Source organism: Arachis ipaensis, chromosome B9 (genome assembly GCF_059453495.1).
Source record: "Arachis ipaensis isolate K30076 ecotype BB chromosome B9, ASM5945349v1, whole genome shotgun sequence".
Lineage (NCBI taxonomy): Eukaryota > Viridiplantae > Streptophyta > Magnoliopsida > Fabales > Fabaceae > Arachis > Arachis ipaensis.
The window spans coordinates 6,375,310-6,394,632 of NC_142444.1; the positions used below are offsets into that span (position 1 = coordinate 6,375,310).

General features: G+C 30.5%; 3 protein-coding genes across 11 annotated transcripts; all 3 read left to right on the forward strand.

Moving 5' to 3' along the window:
* Positions 1-583: 583 nt before the first annotated feature.
* LOC148543617 (FBD-associated F-box protein At5g60610-like) lies at positions 584-4,186 on the forward strand. Of its 3 annotated transcripts, none has more exons than XM_088499878.1 (5): positions 584-826; positions 996-2,269; positions 2,370-2,555; positions 2,781-3,001; positions 3,851-4,186. In XM_088499878.1, exons 2-5 carry the CDS (start codon positions 1,022-1,024, stop codon positions 3,909-3,911), a joined length of 1,716 nt encoding a protein of 571 aa, XP_088356004.1. In that variant the 5' UTR covers positions 584-826; positions 996-1,021; the 3' UTR covers positions 3,912-4,186. The 3 variants fall into 3 exon arrangements, with proteins under 3 accessions (XP_088356004.1, XP_088356005.1, XP_088356006.1); XM_088499879.1 differs by having other exon boundaries at positions 636-826; positions 1,006-2,269; XM_088499880.1 differs by having other exon boundaries at positions 644-826; positions 1,075-2,269.
* Positions 4,187-6,755: 2,569 nt separating this feature from the next.
* Positions 6,756-10,766, forward strand: LOC107617342 (FBD-associated F-box protein At5g60610). 4 transcript variants are annotated; one of them, XM_021112138.2, is made up of 5 exons: positions 6,756-7,032; positions 7,201-8,477; positions 8,578-8,763; positions 9,311-9,539; positions 10,416-10,766. In XM_021112138.2, the coding sequence occupies exons 2-4, from the start codon at positions 7,227-7,229 to the stop codon at positions 9,533-9,535; spliced, it is 1,662 nt and encodes a 553-aa protein (XP_020967797.1). In that variant the 5' UTR covers positions 6,756-7,032; positions 7,201-7,226; the 3' UTR covers positions 9,536-9,539; positions 10,416-10,766. The 4 variants fall into 4 exon arrangements, with proteins under 4 accessions (XP_020967797.1, XP_016174573.1, XP_016174574.1 ...); XM_016319087.3 differs by having other exon boundaries at positions 9,311-9,531; XM_016319088.3 differs by having other exon boundaries at positions 7,211-8,477; positions 9,311-9,531.
* Positions 10,767-12,014: 1,248 nt separating this feature from the next.
* LOC107617343 (FBD-associated F-box protein At5g60610) lies at positions 12,015-15,848 on the forward strand. 4 transcript variants are annotated; one of them, XM_016319090.3, is made up of 4 exons: positions 12,015-12,254; positions 12,422-13,695; positions 13,796-13,981; positions 15,507-15,848. In XM_016319090.3, exons 2-4 carry the CDS (start codon positions 12,448-12,450, stop codon positions 15,726-15,728), a joined length of 1,656 nt encoding a protein of 551 aa, XP_016174576.1. In that variant the 5' UTR covers positions 12,015-12,254; positions 12,422-12,447; the 3' UTR covers positions 15,729-15,848. The 4 variants fall into 4 exon arrangements, with proteins under 4 accessions (XP_016174576.1, XP_020967800.1, XP_088355771.1 ...); XM_021112141.2 differs by having other exon boundaries at positions 12,038-12,254; positions 14,800-15,848; XM_088499645.1 differs by having other exon boundaries at positions 12,053-12,254; positions 12,432-13,695.
* Positions 15,849-19,323: the final 3,475 nt, after the last annotated feature.

Here is a 19,323-nt window from a genome sequence, read left to right on the forward strand (position 1 = left end):
TTTCTTTCCATCATAAGCAAGAAAACAAAAAAGAAATTGTCATATTTTTTACATTTTCAATACTACCCTTAGTTATATTATTATTAACAATTATTAATATAAATTTAGTTTTAATATATTATTATAATAGAATTTTATATTTAAATATTATATGTATTAGATAAATAATTTAAATTAAATATATAAAATTATAATATTTTATAAAATATAATAAAAAATGAATAATAAAAAGATTTATAATTTATTTTATGATAAAAATATTAATGTAATTTTATACTATTATAATTTTCATTCTTCTCAATTTTCTTTTTATCCAAAAAAAAAAATTTCTCTTTATTTTTTATATCTATTTTCTATTCATCCAAACAACATACAAATAATTTTATTTTTTTTTATTTTTTTCTTATTTTCTTTCTTTTTATTTTCTTTTCTACATCCAAACAAAGTGTAAGAGGTAGTCAAATATTGATAAAAATAATAAATTTTATTAGTAATATAACTTATTTTATTTTTTATTGTTAAGTAAAAAAATATTATTTCAAGTTTTGATTAATTCCACTATCTCCTCGCACTCCTTCCTTTTACTGTTTTACATGCAACACAAGTTTCAAACGGGAGAAAGTTGATTAAACCTTAACCTGAAATATTTGATGAGTCATATTTGACATGACAAGGCACTGGCAGGGAAGAAAGAAAAATAGTTGCTTGAAAAATAAATTCAATAATTCATAGCAGATGAAGATCTTGATGAGATAGGTTTTTCACACTTTACCAAATTCTCAATGCACATCAACGATCTCAGTCTCAGCAATTCTTCAACACACTGGTATGCAATTTACACTCAAACAGCTTTTTCATACACTTGCATCCCACTACAACCTTTCATTTCAATATATCAATGACACTTCTCTTCTATTATGATGAAAGTTATTAGCATAGAATTATTGAATGTAATTGAAGAACATTATTTAATCCTTAGTAATTGTTTCTGTTAGGGGAGCTCAGAGATTTTATTAAGGAAATGGACAAAATTTCTGATCTGCCAAAGATAATCCTGCATGACATTCTTTCAAGGTTGCCTTACGAAGATGCTGCAAGGACCAGTGTTTTGTCCAAGGCTTGGCATGAAACATGGTCCTCATTCCCCATCTTGGTCTTCGACGGCTCTCAAGGCGGCCACATGCTCTGGATGGATAGAAAAGATCCCCTGACGATACAAGAAAACAGGAGGAAAGCGAACAGCTTCCTCAAGTCTGTGGATAGGAGACTTGTTAGGTTCCACCACCACGGCTTTGCCATCAAAGAATTTAACCTGAGTATGATGTTCTTCCATCCTCGGTTCATGCCACATCTCGTCGACCTGTGGATGAAGATAGTAGGTGAAAGTAGCAGTATTCAGGTGCTAAAGCTTGAACTTGAACTTGCTGACTGTTACTTTGGATGTGAGTTTGACTCACACGCCGTTGATAATTATTACTACTTGCCACCAGATATACTGAAAGCCAAGTCATTAACTGAATTAGTGTTGTCAGGGAAGATTAGAGCAGACAAATTGATTGTAAATCACAGAATTAGGTTCCCTATGTTGCGGATATTGTCCTTAGTTTATGTTTATTTGGGACATGAACAAGCGCTTGAAGATCTCATTTCTGGTTGTCCTATGATTGAGGATTTAGTATTGGAGCACTGTGTTGGATTGGAAAATGTAAAAGTACATGATTTGCCTAAGCTAAAGTCTGCTAAGTTTTCTGGATTTCGTGAAATTCATGTTGATGTACCGAGTCTAGAGTATCTTGAACTTGGTAATGGCAAATTAGAGTTCCCTTGTGATATCAGTATAGACAAGTGCAGAAATTTGAAGGTGTTTATTTTAGAGGCTGTGAGTTCTGTTTTTGTCTCTAACCAATGGTTGCGTGAACTTTTTGACAAGTTTCCTTTCCTTGAGACGTTGGAATTAAGTGGTTGTGTTACATCTGAGAGCCTAATGATCTCCAGTTCTAGGCTCAAGGTTTTGTCCTTCCAGGCTTGCTTAGAGTTGAAGGAAGCTAAGATCGATGCGCCGAATTTAGAGTCATGTAGATATTATGGAAACTCCAGCCACATGCCAGCAGCTATATCTTTTGTGAATTGTTCAAATCAGGTGGATTTTGATTTTGGCTTCCCACTAGAATCTCGTATGGATTTGAAAAGGCTTAGGGCATTTTTCCAGAACATAGCACCAATAAATGTTATGGTATCCTTGTATCTTGGAATCATGAGAGCTTCATCTGTAAGTGTACATTACCAAATTATGTTTTAGTCGCTAAAATAAAAGTTTACATGGAGAACTTTGATGTCATTTGTGTTGGAATTGTATTTTGGATGAGCAGATTGTGTTCAATGAAGATGTACTACAAAATGTTCAAGTCCCTTTGCCAAGGATCAAAGAATTGAGGTTATCGGTAGCTGAAAAAACTGAAGAGTTCTGTGTGCTTCTTATCAATGATTTGTTTTGGAGCTTCCGTCCTGCTATTATTTCTTTGAACGTGAGACTTTGCAGCAGAATATTCCTTAAGGTTTGTCATTGATTAATTGCCCCTTAACTCCTGATTTGATTGTCCAATGCATGATCAATTTTTTCAATGGTTTGAGAAAGTTTATGAACCAATTCTATATAGCCAACTTTTTAAAAAATTCTGATTTTTAAATTTTAAAAACTAGTTTTACGCTTAAAAAACACGTACTCTCCCACCCCCTTGACCTCTCTAATTCTAGTTGTGAATTGGCCAAATCAACAACAGCTACTATTGGAGAAGCTAAGGTGCAACAACGAGGAAGAGAGATGCTGCAGTTCAAGTCAAATGAAATGTTGGTGGCATGATTTGAAAGATGTCAAAGTCAGAAGCTATCCTGAGAAATATGAGAACATCAGTGATTGTGAAGCACTCTTGGATTCAATGCCATTAAATTTTTCTTTCCCGGCTCTTCGGCTTAACTTTCAGTTAGAGTGGGACTCGTTACAGTAAGACAACTTAAAATATAAAATTACAACTGCAATTTGTTGTGTCGTTTTTGTTTTTTTGTTTTTTTTTTCCTTGCCTTCTTATTGTTGAACTGTTGATGAACCAGTTGAAAGTAATTGATATGTTCTGCTTTAACATTCACATCTAAATTTCATAAAATGAGAGAAAATTTGATTCTGAATGGAACTTTACATTTGAACATTTATTATATGTTTTAGACTTTTTAATATTTTGAATAAGTATAAACTAATTTTCACAAAATATTCTTACGTGCTTTCAAAACTTTTAACTTTTTAAAACTACAAACACATATACACAATCGTTTTTAATTTATCATGTAAAAAAATGATGTATTTACAAGTATAAATATCTTCTCAAAAAGTTTTATCAAATCATGCCTTATTTTAAATTATCATATTCTATAATTTTAAAAAAATTATATTTAAAAATTAATTTTAATAAAATAAAAGTAAGAGTTTTACTGCACCTAACCACCAATCCTTACAATTAATATAATAAATAAGTAAATAAATATATTAATTAACTCAAATACTTGTCAACAGAAACTATAATAATCCTAGTATATGATAATAAAATCTAACAATATTTTCATCTATTTTTATCAACCATACATTAGAAAATTACCACATGGATAGTCAATTCGATCTCTCTTTGAGGTTTGTTATTCCCTAGACCCGTTAAAGCAAGAAACGTATACTTAAAAAGTGATGATAGAATTAAAAGCTATATAATTGTAATTCATGCAATGCTACAACATTGCCTGGTAGTTATTTATTTGCTTGGCTTGGATTTATATTTTCATCTAAACTCAACTCTTTTGGCGGCAGTACTTCTCTGTCCGGCGGGGTCCCAGCGTCAACTAATTCATGCTGCATTGAGGATTCATGATTTGGTTTCCCAACAATACATTATGAAGATACCAGGTCCAACTTCAATCGAAGACCTATTATGAATCATTGCTTGTGGTTGTTGCATCCCTAATGTTCTTCTACTATGACTAAAAGCAGAAAAATTAGCATAATAATTTTGCATATTAGACTGAGATGGTGGCTACTAGTATTATCTGATGATGGCACCATGTTTCAGATCTTGATAATCAAAACAATGTATTCACAAATTGTGCTTATCTAGTATATGATATTGTTGCCATTTAGTTCTCCTTAATTTTAATTTGGATTATATCTATGCTTTCCAATTATAGTAGGGTTTTGATTTAATTAGCTAAGTTATCATGCTATGTTATTATATATCAATTTTTTTTTTCAATTTAATTACTATATTAAATTAGGAAAAAGTTTAGGAGGTCAGGAGATTTTGTAGTTTTTAGCTATCAATTAGCCATCAATGATGTTTTTAATGGTGTGTGATTGCATCTAATGGTGTAGAAGCATTCAATTTCCTTTTGATGATTAAGTGCTGGTCAGAATTTAACAAAAGTGCTGGTCCCCTAACACTCTAATAAGACGAGAGACTTACTAAGTTAATGCCTTCAAATTAAATTAGATTATATATCTTCTCATTTTATATTTTTTTTTACTTGGTGAATTACTCTTAACAATAGAACCTCTAATAGGAACACATGTACGTGTTCAAATGTAAAATATCTAAGCTTTCAATATCCAAACAATTTGATTCTCACAAGCATGTGGTTTCTTGAACTTTTCCATACATTTTATGGCCTTGAGAAACTGAAATTAACGAAATTGCGTTCTATCTAGAGAAATGCATCTTTTCAGTGGTGCAGCTTAAAGTTTTAAAGGTTGCTTGGTGTTCTAATTTGGAGAATGCGTAGATTAATGCTCCGAGTTTGATTACTTTTACTTATCAAGAATCTAAATCTTCTGTGGCATTGGCAAATATGTCCTTCGCTAGTATTAATCTTACTTGTTTCGAATTTAATGTTGTGGTTGGCAATTCAAAAATAATACCCTATTTTATAATTAGCTTTTAGAGAAATATTAGGGGAGTAATCATTTATTAATATAAACTAATATTTTATTTTTTTTTGTTATTAGTATTTAGGATTTAAGATTTAGAATTTAGAATTTAGAATTAGTCAAATATTAATAAAAAATAATAAATTTTATTGGTAATATAACTTAATCTATTTTTTATTGTTAAATATAAAAATACTATTTTAAGTTGTGATTAATTCTACTGGGGTGAACATGGGTCGGGTGAAACCGGATTTACCTTGACCCGAATCTGACCTTAAATAACGATTGAGTCTATTTTTAATATTCTTAACCGATCCTAGTCCCAGTAAAATCACATTATTTCCGGGCCACACTAAAATCAGGTTTCTACTGGGTGAAGGCTAGGTTTGGTAAAGCTTTTTCAGGAGGTGCACAAGCACGTCATTTTGCGTTTGGTAAATTAAAAAGCTCAAGTCCTTGTGCTTGCGGCTTTTAAAAGTTAGGGGTGCTTTTGAAAGCACCTAGGAGGGAGCTTTTCAAAGATGGCTTATGCTTACAAAATTTTTTTCATTTTCTCGCACATATTTCCCGCTATTATATTGCCATTGAAATCCTCGTATATTTCTAATTTCTCATCCTAACTTTCACAAATTCTAACACAATCTTCATATATTTTTTATTTTTGAACCTAATCTTCACAAATTTCAATACAAATACATCTCTATCACATATTAGGTATGAACTTCTATCAATTTATATTATTTTTTTTGCGTTAATTTTGTATTTTGTCAGTAGATCTATTATGTTTGTTTGTTTTTTTCTATTATTTGAAACGGGAAGAGGTTGACCTGGTTTATGAAAACCAATCATAAAATTTTTTTTGCATGAACATTAGTCAAAATTATAATAACAACATGTATATACATATGTAAATATAGATATATAATCATAAGAGTAGTTTATTTGATATATGTGTCCTATTTTTTGTGATATGTAAAGGTGAACCAATATATATAGGTGGGTAATGGACGTACCCAGTACTAACATTGGATTACATACAAATTTTATGATACTTATATAAAATTTTAAAGTTAAAAAATAAAAAATTTATTTATTATATTTATGTTTATTATGGATTTTTTATTTTAAAATTATTTTATTTTAAAATATTTTATAGTTTAAAGAATTTGAAAAAAAAAAAATTTTTTGTTATAAACATGTTTATTATAATTTTTTCAACTTTTAAAAGCTGTTTTACCAAACACAATTGTAGTGCTTGTACTTATTAAAAGTCATTTTTAATTTGATTTTACGAAATGCACGTGCTGTAGCTTTTAAAAAGCTGTCTTTTTAAAAGACAGCTTTTATAAGCTACTTTTGAAAAGCAAAAGCTTTACCAAACCCAGCCGAAGTCCGGGTCTTGATAAAAGTTATGTCAAAAAATTATGATGCACTCATTTATAAAGAAGAAAAAATACTTATTGCAGAGAAGTTGATAATCATACTTGAACTTAAATTTGTTCAAAAATTCTAATTTCATGATTTTTTGATCTATTTTCTAATTCAACAAATGTGATTAAAAACAAAACAATAAGCTTATAACTAATATAACATAATATTAGAATTAGTTTCCCTAAAGTACACATTAAGGGTGTAACTGAGTTCGCCTTAATCCGGATCCAACTCTAAATAATGATCAAGTTTATTTTTAAAATTCTTATCTAATTCTAGACGCAGTAAAATCACACTAAATTAATCCCAAAATATTCGAGTCTGAACCAGATCTTCGGACCGGCCGGGTCATGTGTATCCTAACTTCCACTATCTCCTCCCACTCCTTCATTTTACTGTTTTACACGCTACACAACTTTCAAACGGGAGAAAGTTCTTTAAACCTTAACCTGAAATATTTGATGAGTCATATTTGACATGACAAGGCACAGGCAGGGAAGAAAGAAAGATAGTTGCTTGAAAAATAAATTCAATAATTCATAGCAGATGAAGATCTTGATTCATGAGATAGGTTTTTCACACTTTACCAAAATCTCAATGCACATCAACGATCTCAGTCTCAGCAATTCTTCAACACACTGGTATGCAATTTGCACTCAAACAGCTTTTCATACACTTGCATCCCACTACAACCTTTCATTTCAATATATCAATGACCCTTCTCTTCTATTATGATGAAAGTAATTAGCATAGAATTATTGAATGTAATTGAAGAACATTGTTTAATCCTTAGTAATTGTTTCTGTTAGGGGAGCTCAGAGATTTTATTAAGGAAATGGACAAAATTTCTGATCTGCCAAAGATAATCCTGCATGACATTCTTTCAAGGTTGCCTTACGAAGATGCTGCAAGGACCAGTGTTTTGTCCAAGGCTTGGCATGAAACATGGTCCTCATTTCCCATCTTGGTCTTCGACGGCTCTCGATGCGTGCACGTGCACTGGGAGGATAGAAAAGATCCCCTGAAGATACAAGACAACAGGAGGAAAGCGAACAGCTTCCTCAAGTCTGTGGATAGGACACTTGTTAGGTTCCACCACCACGGCTTTGCCATCAAAGAATTTAACCTTAGTATGATGTTCTTCCATCCTCGGTTCATGCCACATCGCGTGGACCGGTGGATGAAGATAGTAAGTGAAAGTAGTAGTATTCAGGTGCTAAAGCTTAAACTTCAACTTGCTGACTGTTTCTTTGGATGTGAGTTTGACTCACACGGGGTTGATAATTATTACTACTTGTCAGCAGATGTACTGAAAGCCAAGTCATTAACTGAATTAGTGTTGTTAGGGAAGATTAGAGCAGACAAATTGATTGTAAATCACAGAATTAGGTTCCCTATGTTGCGGATATTGTCCTTAGTTAATGTTTATTTGGGACATGAACAAGCGCTTGAAGATCTCATTTCTGGTTGTCCTATGATTGAGCAATTAATATTGGAGCACTGTGTTGGATTGGAAAATGTAAAAGTACATGATTTGCCTAAGCTAAAGTCTGCTAAGTTTTCTGGATTTCGTGAAATTCATGTTGATGTGCCGAGTCTAGAGTATCTTCATCTTGGTAATGACGAATTAGAGTTCCCTTGTGATATCAGTATAGACAAGTGCAGAAATTTGAAGGTGTTTCTTTTAGGGGCTGTGAGTTCTGTTTTTGTCTCTAACCAATGGTTGCTTGAACTTTTTGACAAGTTTCCTTTCCTTGAGAGGTTGGAATTAAGTGGTTGTATTACATCTGAGAGCCTAATGATCTCCAGTTCTCGCCTCAAGGTTTTGTCCTTCGATGCTTGTGTAGAGTTGAAGGAAGCTAGGATCGATGCGCCGAATTTAGTGTCATGTAGATATTCTGGACAATCCAGCCACATGCCAGCAGCTATGTCTTTTGTGAACTGTTCAAATCAGGTGGATTTTGATGTTGTCTTCACAATAGGATTTCGTATTATGGATTTGAAAAGGCTTAGGGCATTTCTCCAGAACATAGCACCAAGAAATGTTATGGTATCCTTGTATCTTGGAATCATGAAAGGTTCATCTGTAAGTGTACATTACCAAATTATGTTTTAGTTGCTAAAATAAAACTTTACATGGAGAACTTTGATGTCATTTGTGTTGGATTTGTATTTTGGATGAGCAGATTGTGTTCAATGAAGATGTACTACAAAATGTTCAAGTCCCTTTGCCAAGGATCAAAGAATTGAGGTTATCGGTAGCTGAAGAAACTGAAGAGTTGTGTGTGCTTCTTATCAATGATTTGTTTTGGAGCTTCCGTCCTGCTATTATTTCTTTGAACCTGAAACTCTGCAGCAGAATATTCCTTAAGGTTTGTCATTGATTCATTGCCCCTTAACTCCTGATTTGATTGTCCAATGCATGATCAATTTTTTCAGTGGTTTGATTCGTGAAAAAACAAAAATCATTTGAAAGATAATAAAAAGGTTAAAGTAACCTTCTAAAGATTTACTAAGTTGACAAAATTGATAAATGTTAAATAGTTTTGTTTTTGTTACATAAAAGACTAACATGATACTATGTAAGATTATCATCAATTGTATTTGCCAATTTTTTAAATCTAAAGGATTTTTTTGTGAATTTTCGTTGTTAGTTCTGAATCTTTCAGTTTCGGTAGTTTGAAAATGTTTGATAACTCCATTTTCTGAGTGCTATTGTGTTAATTTATTATATATCAATATATATTGAAAAAAATGAGAAAGTTTATGAACCAATTCTATATGCAGTAAAGTAGCCAACTTTTTAAAAAAAATCTGATTTTTAAATTTTAAAAATTAGTTTTACGCTTAAAAAACATGTACCCTCCCACCCCCTTCACCTCTCTAATTCTAGTTGTCAATTGGCCAAATCAACAACAGCTATTATTGGAGAAGCTAAGGTGCAACAATGAGGAAGAGAGATGCTGCAGTTCAAGTCCAATGAAATGTTGGTGGCATGATTTGAAAGTTGTCAGAGTCAGAAGCTCTCCTGAGAAATATGAGAACCTCAGTGATTGTGAAGCACTCTTGGATTCTTTGCCAATAAATTTTTCTTCCCCGGCTCTGCGGCTTAACTTTCAGTTAGAGTGGGACTCATTACAGTAATTCAGTAAGACAGCTTAAAATATAAAATTACAACTGCAATTTGTTGTGTCATTTTTGTTTCTTGCCTTCTTATTGTTGAACTGTTGATGAACTAGTTGAAAGTAATTGATATGTTCTACTTTAACATTCACATCTAATTTCATGAAATGGGAGAAAATTTTGACTCTGAATAAAACTTTACATTTAAATATTTATTATATATTTTAGACTTTTTAATATTTTGAATAAGTATAAACTAATTTTCACAAAATATTGTTACGTGCTTTCAAAAACTTTTAACTTTTTAAAACTACAAACACATATAGCCACCAAAAAAACTACAAACACATATACACAATCGTTTTTAATTTATCATGTAAAAGATGATGTATTTTCAAGTATAACTATCTTCTAAAAAATCTTTATCAAATCATGCCTTATTGGCTTATTTTAATTTACCATATGCTATAATTTAAAAAAAAATTATATTTAAAAATTAATTTTAATAAACTAAAAGTAAGAGTTTTACTGCACCTAACCACCAATCCTTACAATTAATATAATAAATAAGTAAATAAATATATTAATTAACTCAAATACTTGTCAACAGAAACTATAATAATCCTAGTATATGTTAATAAAATCTAATAATATTTTCATCTATTTACATCAACCATACATTAGAAAATTACCACATGGATAGTCAATTCGATCTCTCCTTGAGGTTTGTTATTCCCTAAGACCTGTTAAAGCAAGAAACGTATACTTAAACTTAAACGTGATGATAGAATTAAAAGCTATATAATTGTAATCCATCCAATGCTACAACATTGCCTGGTGGTTATTTATTTGCTTGGCTTGGATTTATATTTTCACCTAAACTCAACTCTTTTGGCGGCAGTACTTCTCTGTCCGGCGGCCGCATCAACGCCGGTCCCAGCGTCAACTAATTCATGCTGCATTGAGGATTCATGATTTGGTTTCCCAACAATAAATTATGAAGATACCAGGTCCAACTGCAATCGAAGACCTGTTATGAATCATTGCTTGTGGTTGTTGCATCCCTAATGATCTTCTACTATGACTAAAAGCAGAAAAATTAGCATAATAATTTTGCATATTAGACTGAGATGGTGGCTACTAGTATTATCTGATGATGGCACCATGTTTCAGCTCTTGATAATCAAAACTTTGTATTCACAAATTGTGCTTATCTAGTATATGATATTGTTGCCTTTTTAGTTCTCCTTAATTTTAATTTGCATTATATATATACTTTCCAATTATAGTAGGGTTTTGATTTAATTAGCTAAGTTCATGCTATGTTATTATATATTTTGGCTTTCAATATCCAAACAATTTGATTCTCACAAGCATGTGGTTTCTTGAACTTTTCCATACATTTTATGGCCTTGAGAAACTGAAATTAACGAAATTGCGTTCTATCTAGAGATATGTATCTTTCCAGTGGTGCAACTTAAAGCTTTAAAGGTTGCTTGGTGTTCTAATTTGGAGAATGCATGGATTAATGCTCCGAATTTGATTACTTTTACTTATCAAGATTCTAAATCTTTTTTGACATTGGCAAATATGTCCTTCGCTAGTATTAATCTTACTTGTTTCGAATTTAATGTTGTAGTTGATAATTCAAAAATAATACTCTATTTTATAATTAGCTTTTAGAGAAATATTAGGGGAGTAATCTTTTATTAATATAAATTAATATTTTATTTTTGTATTATTAGTATTTAGAATTTAAGATTTAGAATTTAAAATTAGTCAAATATTAATAAAAAAATAATACATTTTATTAGTAATATAACTTAGTTTATTTTTTATTGTTAAATATAAAAATACTATTTTAGGTTTTGATTAATTTTACTGGGGTGTACATAAGTCGGGTGAAACTGGATTTACTTTGATCCAGACCCGACCCTAAATAATGATCGGATCTATTTTTGAGATCCTTATCCGATTCTAAACCCGATAAAATCACACACTCTTGGGCCACACTAAAACCAGATCTCTACTAGATGAAATCCGAGTCTTAATAAATGTTATGTCAAAAGTTTATGATGCACTCATTTATAAAGAAGAAAAAATACTACATTGATAACCATACTTGAACTTGAATTTGATCATAAATTCTAATTTTATGCTTTTTTTTTTATCTATTTCCTAATTCAACAAATGTGATTAAAAACAAAACAATAAGCTTATAATAAATATAACATAATTTTAGCATTAATTTAAAACATATATACCTTCTTAGTCCCCTAAGATGTACATAGGGTAGATGAAATTAGATTTGCCTTAATTTGGATCTAACTCTAAATAATGATGGAATCTATTTTTGAAACTCTTACGTGAACCTAAACTTCGTAAAATCACACTAAATTAATTCCAAAATATTCGAGTCAGGGAGGGCCGGATCTTCGAACCGGGCGGGTCATGTATACCCCCTAAATTCCACTATCTCCTCCCATTCCTTCCTTTTACTGTTTTAAATGCAACACTAGTTTCAAACGGAAGAAAGTTGATTAAACCTTAACCTGAAATATTTGATGAGTCATATTTGACATGACAAGGCACTGGCAGGGAAGAAAGAAAGATAGTTGCCTGAAAAATAAATTCAATAATTCATAGCAGATGAAGATCTTGATGAGATAGGTTTTTCACACTTTACCAAAATCTCAATGCACATCAACGATCTCAGCCTCAGCAATTCTTCAACACACTGGTATGCAATTTACACTCAAACAGCTTTTTCATACACTTGCATCCCACTACAACCTTTCATTTCAATATATCAATGACCTTTCTCTTCTATTATTATGAAAGTTATTAGCATAGAATTGTTGAATGTAATTGAAGAACATTGTTTAATCCTTAGTAATTGTTTGTTAGGGGAGCTCAGAGTTTTTATTAAGGAGATGGACAAAATTTCTGATCTGCCAAAGATAATCCTTCATGACATTCTTTCAAGGTTGCCTTACGAAGATGCTGCAAGGACCAGTGTTTTGTCCAAGGCTTGGCATGAAACATGGTCCTCATTCCCCATCTTGGTCTTCCACGGCTCTCGATGCGTGCGCGTGCACGTGAAGGATAGAAAAGATCCCCTGAAGATACAAGAAAACAGGAGGAAAGTGAACAGCTTCCTCAAATCTGTGGACAGGACACTTGTTAGGTTCCACCACCACGGCTTTGCCATCAAAGAATTTAACCTGAGTATGATGTTCTTCCATCCTCTGTTCATGCCACATCTCGTTGACCGGTGGATGAAGATAGTAGGTGAAAGTAGTAGTATTCAGGTGCTAAAGCTTGAACTTCAACTTGCTGGCTGTTTCTTCGGATGTGATTTTGACTCTCATGCGGTTGATAATTATTACTGCTTGCCACCAGATGTACTGAAAGCCAAGTCATTAACTGAATTAGTGTTGTTCGGGAAGATTAGAGCAGACAAATTGATTGTAAATCACAGAATTAGGTTCCCTATGTTGCGGATATTGTCCTTAGTTGATGTTTATTTGGGACATGAACAAGCTCTTGAAGATCTCATTTCTGGTTGTCCTATGATTGAGGAATTAATATTGGAGCACTGTGTTGGATTGGAAAATGTAAAAGTACATGATTTGCCAAAGCTAAAGTCTGCTAAGTTTTCTGGATTTCGTGAAATTCATGTTGATGTGCCGAGTCTAGAGAATCTTCAACTCGGTAATGACAAATTAGAGTTCCCTTGTGATATCAGTATAGACAAGTGCAGAAATTTGAAGGTGCTTATTTTAGAGGCTGTGAGTTCTGTTTTTGTCTCTAACCAATGGTTGCGTGAACTTTTTGACAAGTTTCCTTTCCTTGAGAGGTTGGAATTGAGTGGTTGTGTTACATCTGAGAGCCTAATGATCTCCAGTTCTAGGCTCAAGGTTTTGTCCTTCCAGGCTTGCTTAGAGTTGAAGGAAGCTAAGATCGATGCGCCGAATTTAGAGTCATGTAGATATTCTGGAAAATCCAGCCACATGCCAGCAGCTATATCTTTTGTGAATTGTTCAAATCAGGTGGATTTTGATTTTGGCTTCCCACTAGAATCTCGTATGGATTTGAAAAGGCTTAGGGCATTTTTCCAGAACATAGCACCAAGAAATGTTATGGTATCCTTGTATCTTGGAATCATGAAAGGTTCATCTGTAAGTGTACATTACCAAATTCTGTTTTAGTTGCTAAAATAAAACTTTACATGGGAACTTTTGATGTCATTTGTGTTGGAATTGTATTTTTGATGAGCAGATTTTGTTCAATGAAGATGTACTACAAAATGTTGAAGTCCCTTTGCCAAGGATCAAACAATTGAGGTTATCGGTAACTGAAGAAACTGAAGAGTTGTGTGTGCTTCTTATCAATGATTTGTTTTGGAGCTTCCGTCCTGCTATTATTTCTTTGAACCTGAAACTCTGCAGCAGAATATTCCTTAAGGTTTGTCATTGATTCATTGCCCCTTAACTCCTGATTTGATTGTCCAATGCATGATCAATTTTTTCAGTGGTTTGATTCGTGAAAAAACAAGAATCATGTGAAAGATAATAAAAGGGTTAAAGTAGCCTTCTAAAGATTTACTAAGTTGACAAAATTGATAAATTGTTAAATAGTTTTGATTTTATTACATATAAAAGACTGACATGATACTATGTAAGATTATCATCAATTGTATTTGCCAATTTTTTAAATCTAAAGGTTTTTTTGTGAATTTTATTTGTTAGTTCTGAATCTTTCAGTTTCTGTAGTTTGAAAATGTTTGATAACTCTATTTTCTGAGTGCTATTGTGTTAATTTATTATCTATCAATACATATTAAAAAAATGAGAAAGTTTATGAACCAATTCTTTATGCAGTAAAGTAGCAAACTTTTTAAAAGATTCTGATTTTAAATATTAAAAACTAGTTTTATGTTTAAAAAACACGTACTCTTTTACTTTCTTCACCTCTCTTCTCCTCTTTTTCGGCATCTTTCTTCTTCTCCTTCTTTTTTCCTTCTGCACTGCCTCTCCCTCCATATTGGTTCTTCTTCTTCTTCTTCTTCTCGGGATCACTTTTTTCAAAGTTTTTGTACAATAATTTTAAATATTTCTTTTTGTTATGTTAAAATTTTTTTTGTTAGGTTAAAAATATTCTTTTATAATGATTTTGAATGTTTCTTTTTGTTTAGTTTTAGATGTGTCATTTGTTATATTTTAATGCTTCTTTTTTAAAAATCAAGAATCATAAAAAAAATCAAAACAATTTTTTTAATCAAGACGAGCACGACGGAGGGAATGACCGATGACAACGTCGGAGAGAAGTGCACGGAAGAGGGGGCAATGGCACGGCGGAGGGAAGCAAACGTACGGCGGAGAGAAGCAAAGGTGTGGTGGAGGAAAGCGCATGCACATGCACGGAGGAGGAAAGCGCTGCTAAAGAAAGCGGTTTTTTTAGAAGAAAGATGCGGAGTGGGAAGTGAAGAGATTAGCATTTCAGATAACTTTTTTGTTTTTACTGTGATAATAAAACTGACTTTTTAGAATGAATTACATGTTGTTTTTGATCTTTTCTGAACCTCTTTATAATCCAACTAATAATTGATTATAATTGGCTCTTTATCTAGAAAGATTATAAAAAGATTTATTTACATCTCCTTAAAGCATATAGGGAAAATTATCACTATGAATATTTTTTAAAAATAGAAAGTATAATTTACGATAGGAAAAGTATAGATAGACAATAAAAATATTAAACAATGTGAACAATAGATATATTGGATGTTCATTTCACTAGGTGCATAGATGGTTATTTTAATATTAAAATTTAGATGATTAATTTGAAAGTGTAATGTGTTTTTATTTGATTGGTGGTTGTTCATGTTGTTCAAAATGATATTATTTACCTAATATTCTCCGATAGGAAAATATATAGTTAAAAGTTAAAGATCTAATTCTAGTTTGTCAATTGGCCAAATCAACAACAGCTATTATTGGAGAAGCTAAGGTGCAACAACGATGGAGAGGAGTGCAGTTCAAGTCAAATAAAATGTTGGTGGCATGATTTGAAAGATGTCAAAGTCACAAGCTCTCCTAAGAAATATGAGAACCTCAATGATTGTGAAGCACTCTTGGATTCATTGCCAATAAATTTTTTTTCCCCGGATCTGCCGCTTAACTTTGAGTTAGAGTGGAACTCATTACGATAAGACAATATAAAATTACAACTGCAATTTGTTATGTGGTTTTTATTATTATTTTTTTCTTGTTTTCTTTGTGTTGAACTGTTGAAAGTTGAAAGTAATTGATATGTTCTTCTTTAACATTTACATCTAAATTTCATAATGCATGATGTTTTAACTTTCAACTATACTATAATAGAAAATTTCTTTCAACATAAAAAATAAATTATTATTAAAAATAGAGTCCCGCTAGGAAGACAATGGACTATTTGTCATCCCAAAAGCTTCAACTGATGGGAAAAAATAACACTAATGGTTATATCTCTAATACTTCTTAAACCTCCATTGTACACATTGTCAAAATATTCCATTAGCTCTTCATACTTTCCCTTAAAAATAAGTTATTTCACACAATTTTAACATTTTATATCAGACTAATCAAGCTTTCTTGTCAAAGATTTTTCATCAAAATAATTAAATTTATAAAAGATTTTATATTAAAATAATCAAATATCTTGTTACAGAATAATCAAATACTTCTTACAACAGTACATTCAAACTATTTTTTTGTAAATAATACATAAATATTATTTTTTTTGTGACTAATAAATATTATTTATTAACTAATTAATGACTGATTTCTAATTTCTAATATCTATGTAGTATTTTGGACAGATTACTTAAATAAAATAAATAGTAATTAAAATTATTTATATACAATTTTTACAAAAAAAATATCCATATACACTTTTTTAATAATTCTGTGTAAATCGCTATAGGATATAGTAGTTTACGAAAATAACAAAAATCGCTATAAGCTAACGTATTTTTCATGGTGAATGATCAAAAATCGCTCTCAAGTGTAGGATATCTGAAGGAGGTGAAGCAAGTATGAACCGCTGGAAAGACCAGCGGTTTATGATAATATGTTTTCCGGTGCTACACCATGTAACAGATTATACACGTTTATAAAAGGTATATGAGTAACAAAGTGTCTTCTCTTTTATGTTGTTTTGGGTATATAAAATTTGTTTTTGTTTTTCGAGTACGCCAAGAACTAATGCATCACTATGACTAATTTATCACCATGCACAAGACAAAATTTAAATCTTCAATACGAACTAATGAACTAACAACTAGATCAACCTAAATTAATTTGTGACATAATTTAAAATTAAGTTGTTTTATTAAATTTTTTATAATAGACCTGCCACTTTAAATAAAAATAAAATAAGATAAAAAAGTTCTAATTTAATTTACAAAATAAATTATTTTATCTCTGTATTATTTATTTAGTTTGTACCTTTTTCTTTAATTTTTTAAAACTTAATTGTTAGGATTAATTTTTTTAATTCACAGAGAAGATAAGAATTTTATTAATAGTATTGTGATATTATAGTAAAGTAAGTTCTAGATCCCAACAAAATATATATGACACACATCTTATATTTATTTTCTATTTTTACCTACTATGTCAAACACAATAAAACACATTACACCATAAATTTATTGTTAGTGTTTGGTGTTTTATTGTGTATGATATGGTAGATGAAAATAGAAAACAAATGTGAAATGTGTGTCATGTATATTTTGTTGGGGTCTAGAACTTGTACTATAAAGAAAAGCAAGCTATATACAAACAAAACTACATGCGACAAAAAAAATAGAATTAAAACTGAGATTTCATTCCACACACAATGTTAAATACAAATTTAATAATAAAAATAAAGTGGTAAAATATAAAAAAATTTCCTATTATAAATGATTTTATTTTGATATAAACTTTTATTTTGATAAAAAAAAATCGTATAAACTTTTTAAATGATTTTATTTTAATATAGCAATCAAACCAATGTTCTTTTATTTTTTTATATTAAAATATAAAAAATATAATACTTGACAAAATAAAATATGTTAATTCTTTAATTTAGAGTTTATTCAGGATTAAGTTAAATATGTACCTGCCCTATAGAGTCACATTGCTATTAATATCACAATGCTATTAACAAAATTCTTATTTTTTCTATGGATTAAAAAATTAAATCTAACAATTAAATTTAAAAAAATTAAAGAAAAAAGTATAAACTAAATAAATAATATAAAGATAAAATAATTTATTTTGTAGATTAAATTAGAACTTTTTTATTTTATTTTATTTTTATTTAATGTAATAGGTCTATTATAAAAAATTTAATAAAACAACTTAATTTTAATTCATGTCATTAATTAAGTTAGATTAGTCTAATTATCAACTCATTAGTCCGTATTGGAGATTTAAATTTCGTCTTGTGATTTATACTTGTTTTACCTCCTTCGTCTGATCATTCACATGCCGCATGAAAATCCAACAGTTTACGTTGAATTATAAATAAGTGTATATAGGTAACTTACTCTAAAAATAATGTATTTACAAGTATAAATATATTCTCAAAAATTTTTATCAAATCATGTCTTATTTTAATTTGTCATATGCTATATTTTTTAAAAAATTATATTTAAAAATTAATTTTAATAAACTAAAATAAGAATTTTACCTCAGCTAACCACCAATTTTTACAATTAATATAATAAATAAATAAATAAATATATTAATTAACTCAAAAACTTGTCAATAGAAACTATAATAATCCTAGTATATGTTAATAAAATCTAATAATATTTTCATCTATTTATATCAACTATACATCAAAAAATTACCACATGCATAGTCAAATCAATCTCCCCTTGAGGTTTGTTATTCCCTAAACCTGTTAAAGCAAGAAACGTATACTTGATGATAGAATTAAAGGCTATATAATTGTAATTCATACAATGCTACAACATTACCTGGGGTTATTTATTTGCTTGGCTTGGATTTATATTTTCACCTAAACTCCACTCTTTTGGCAGCAGTACTTCTCTGTCCACGGCGGCATCAACGCCGGTCCCAGCGTCAAGTAATGCATGCTGCATTGAGGATTCATGATTTGGTTTCCCAACAATACATTATGAAGATACCCAGGTCTAACTGCAATGGAAGACCTATTATGAATCATTGCTTGTGGTTGTTGCATCCCTAATGTTCTTCTACTATGACTAAAAGCAGAAAAATTAGCATAATAATTTTGCATATTAGACTGAGATGGTGATGAGTAGTTCCTAAATGCCCTCCTAAGTCCTAAAGCTTAGCTATTGGAGAATTTCTTGTTACACGAATATTTTTTTAGTATATGTTAATTACTACAACAACCAAGGCTCATCCATAAAATTCTTTGTCCTACTTTTGAACTTATTTTTGTCTCCTCTCATTGATCATAGGATAGACTGGCCTTGATGAGGAGCTATACTTGGAATTTGAATCCAATAGAGCAAACCAGCGTGCCATTGGTGAATTGTATTGCTTTTAATTATTAATAAACAAAATAATAATTTATAAAATAGAGAATAAATTTAATAATTAAATAATATATAAAAGATTAAGTTATAGTTAAAATTAAATAAAAAATATTTATTAATTATTAAAAAACTTAAAAAATATATATTTTGTCTTAGACCATCCAATCCTATGTTCACTTTTTGTATGTTTCTACTTCCTACTCTTAACAATAGAACCGCTAATAGGTACATATGTAGGTTTTCAGTT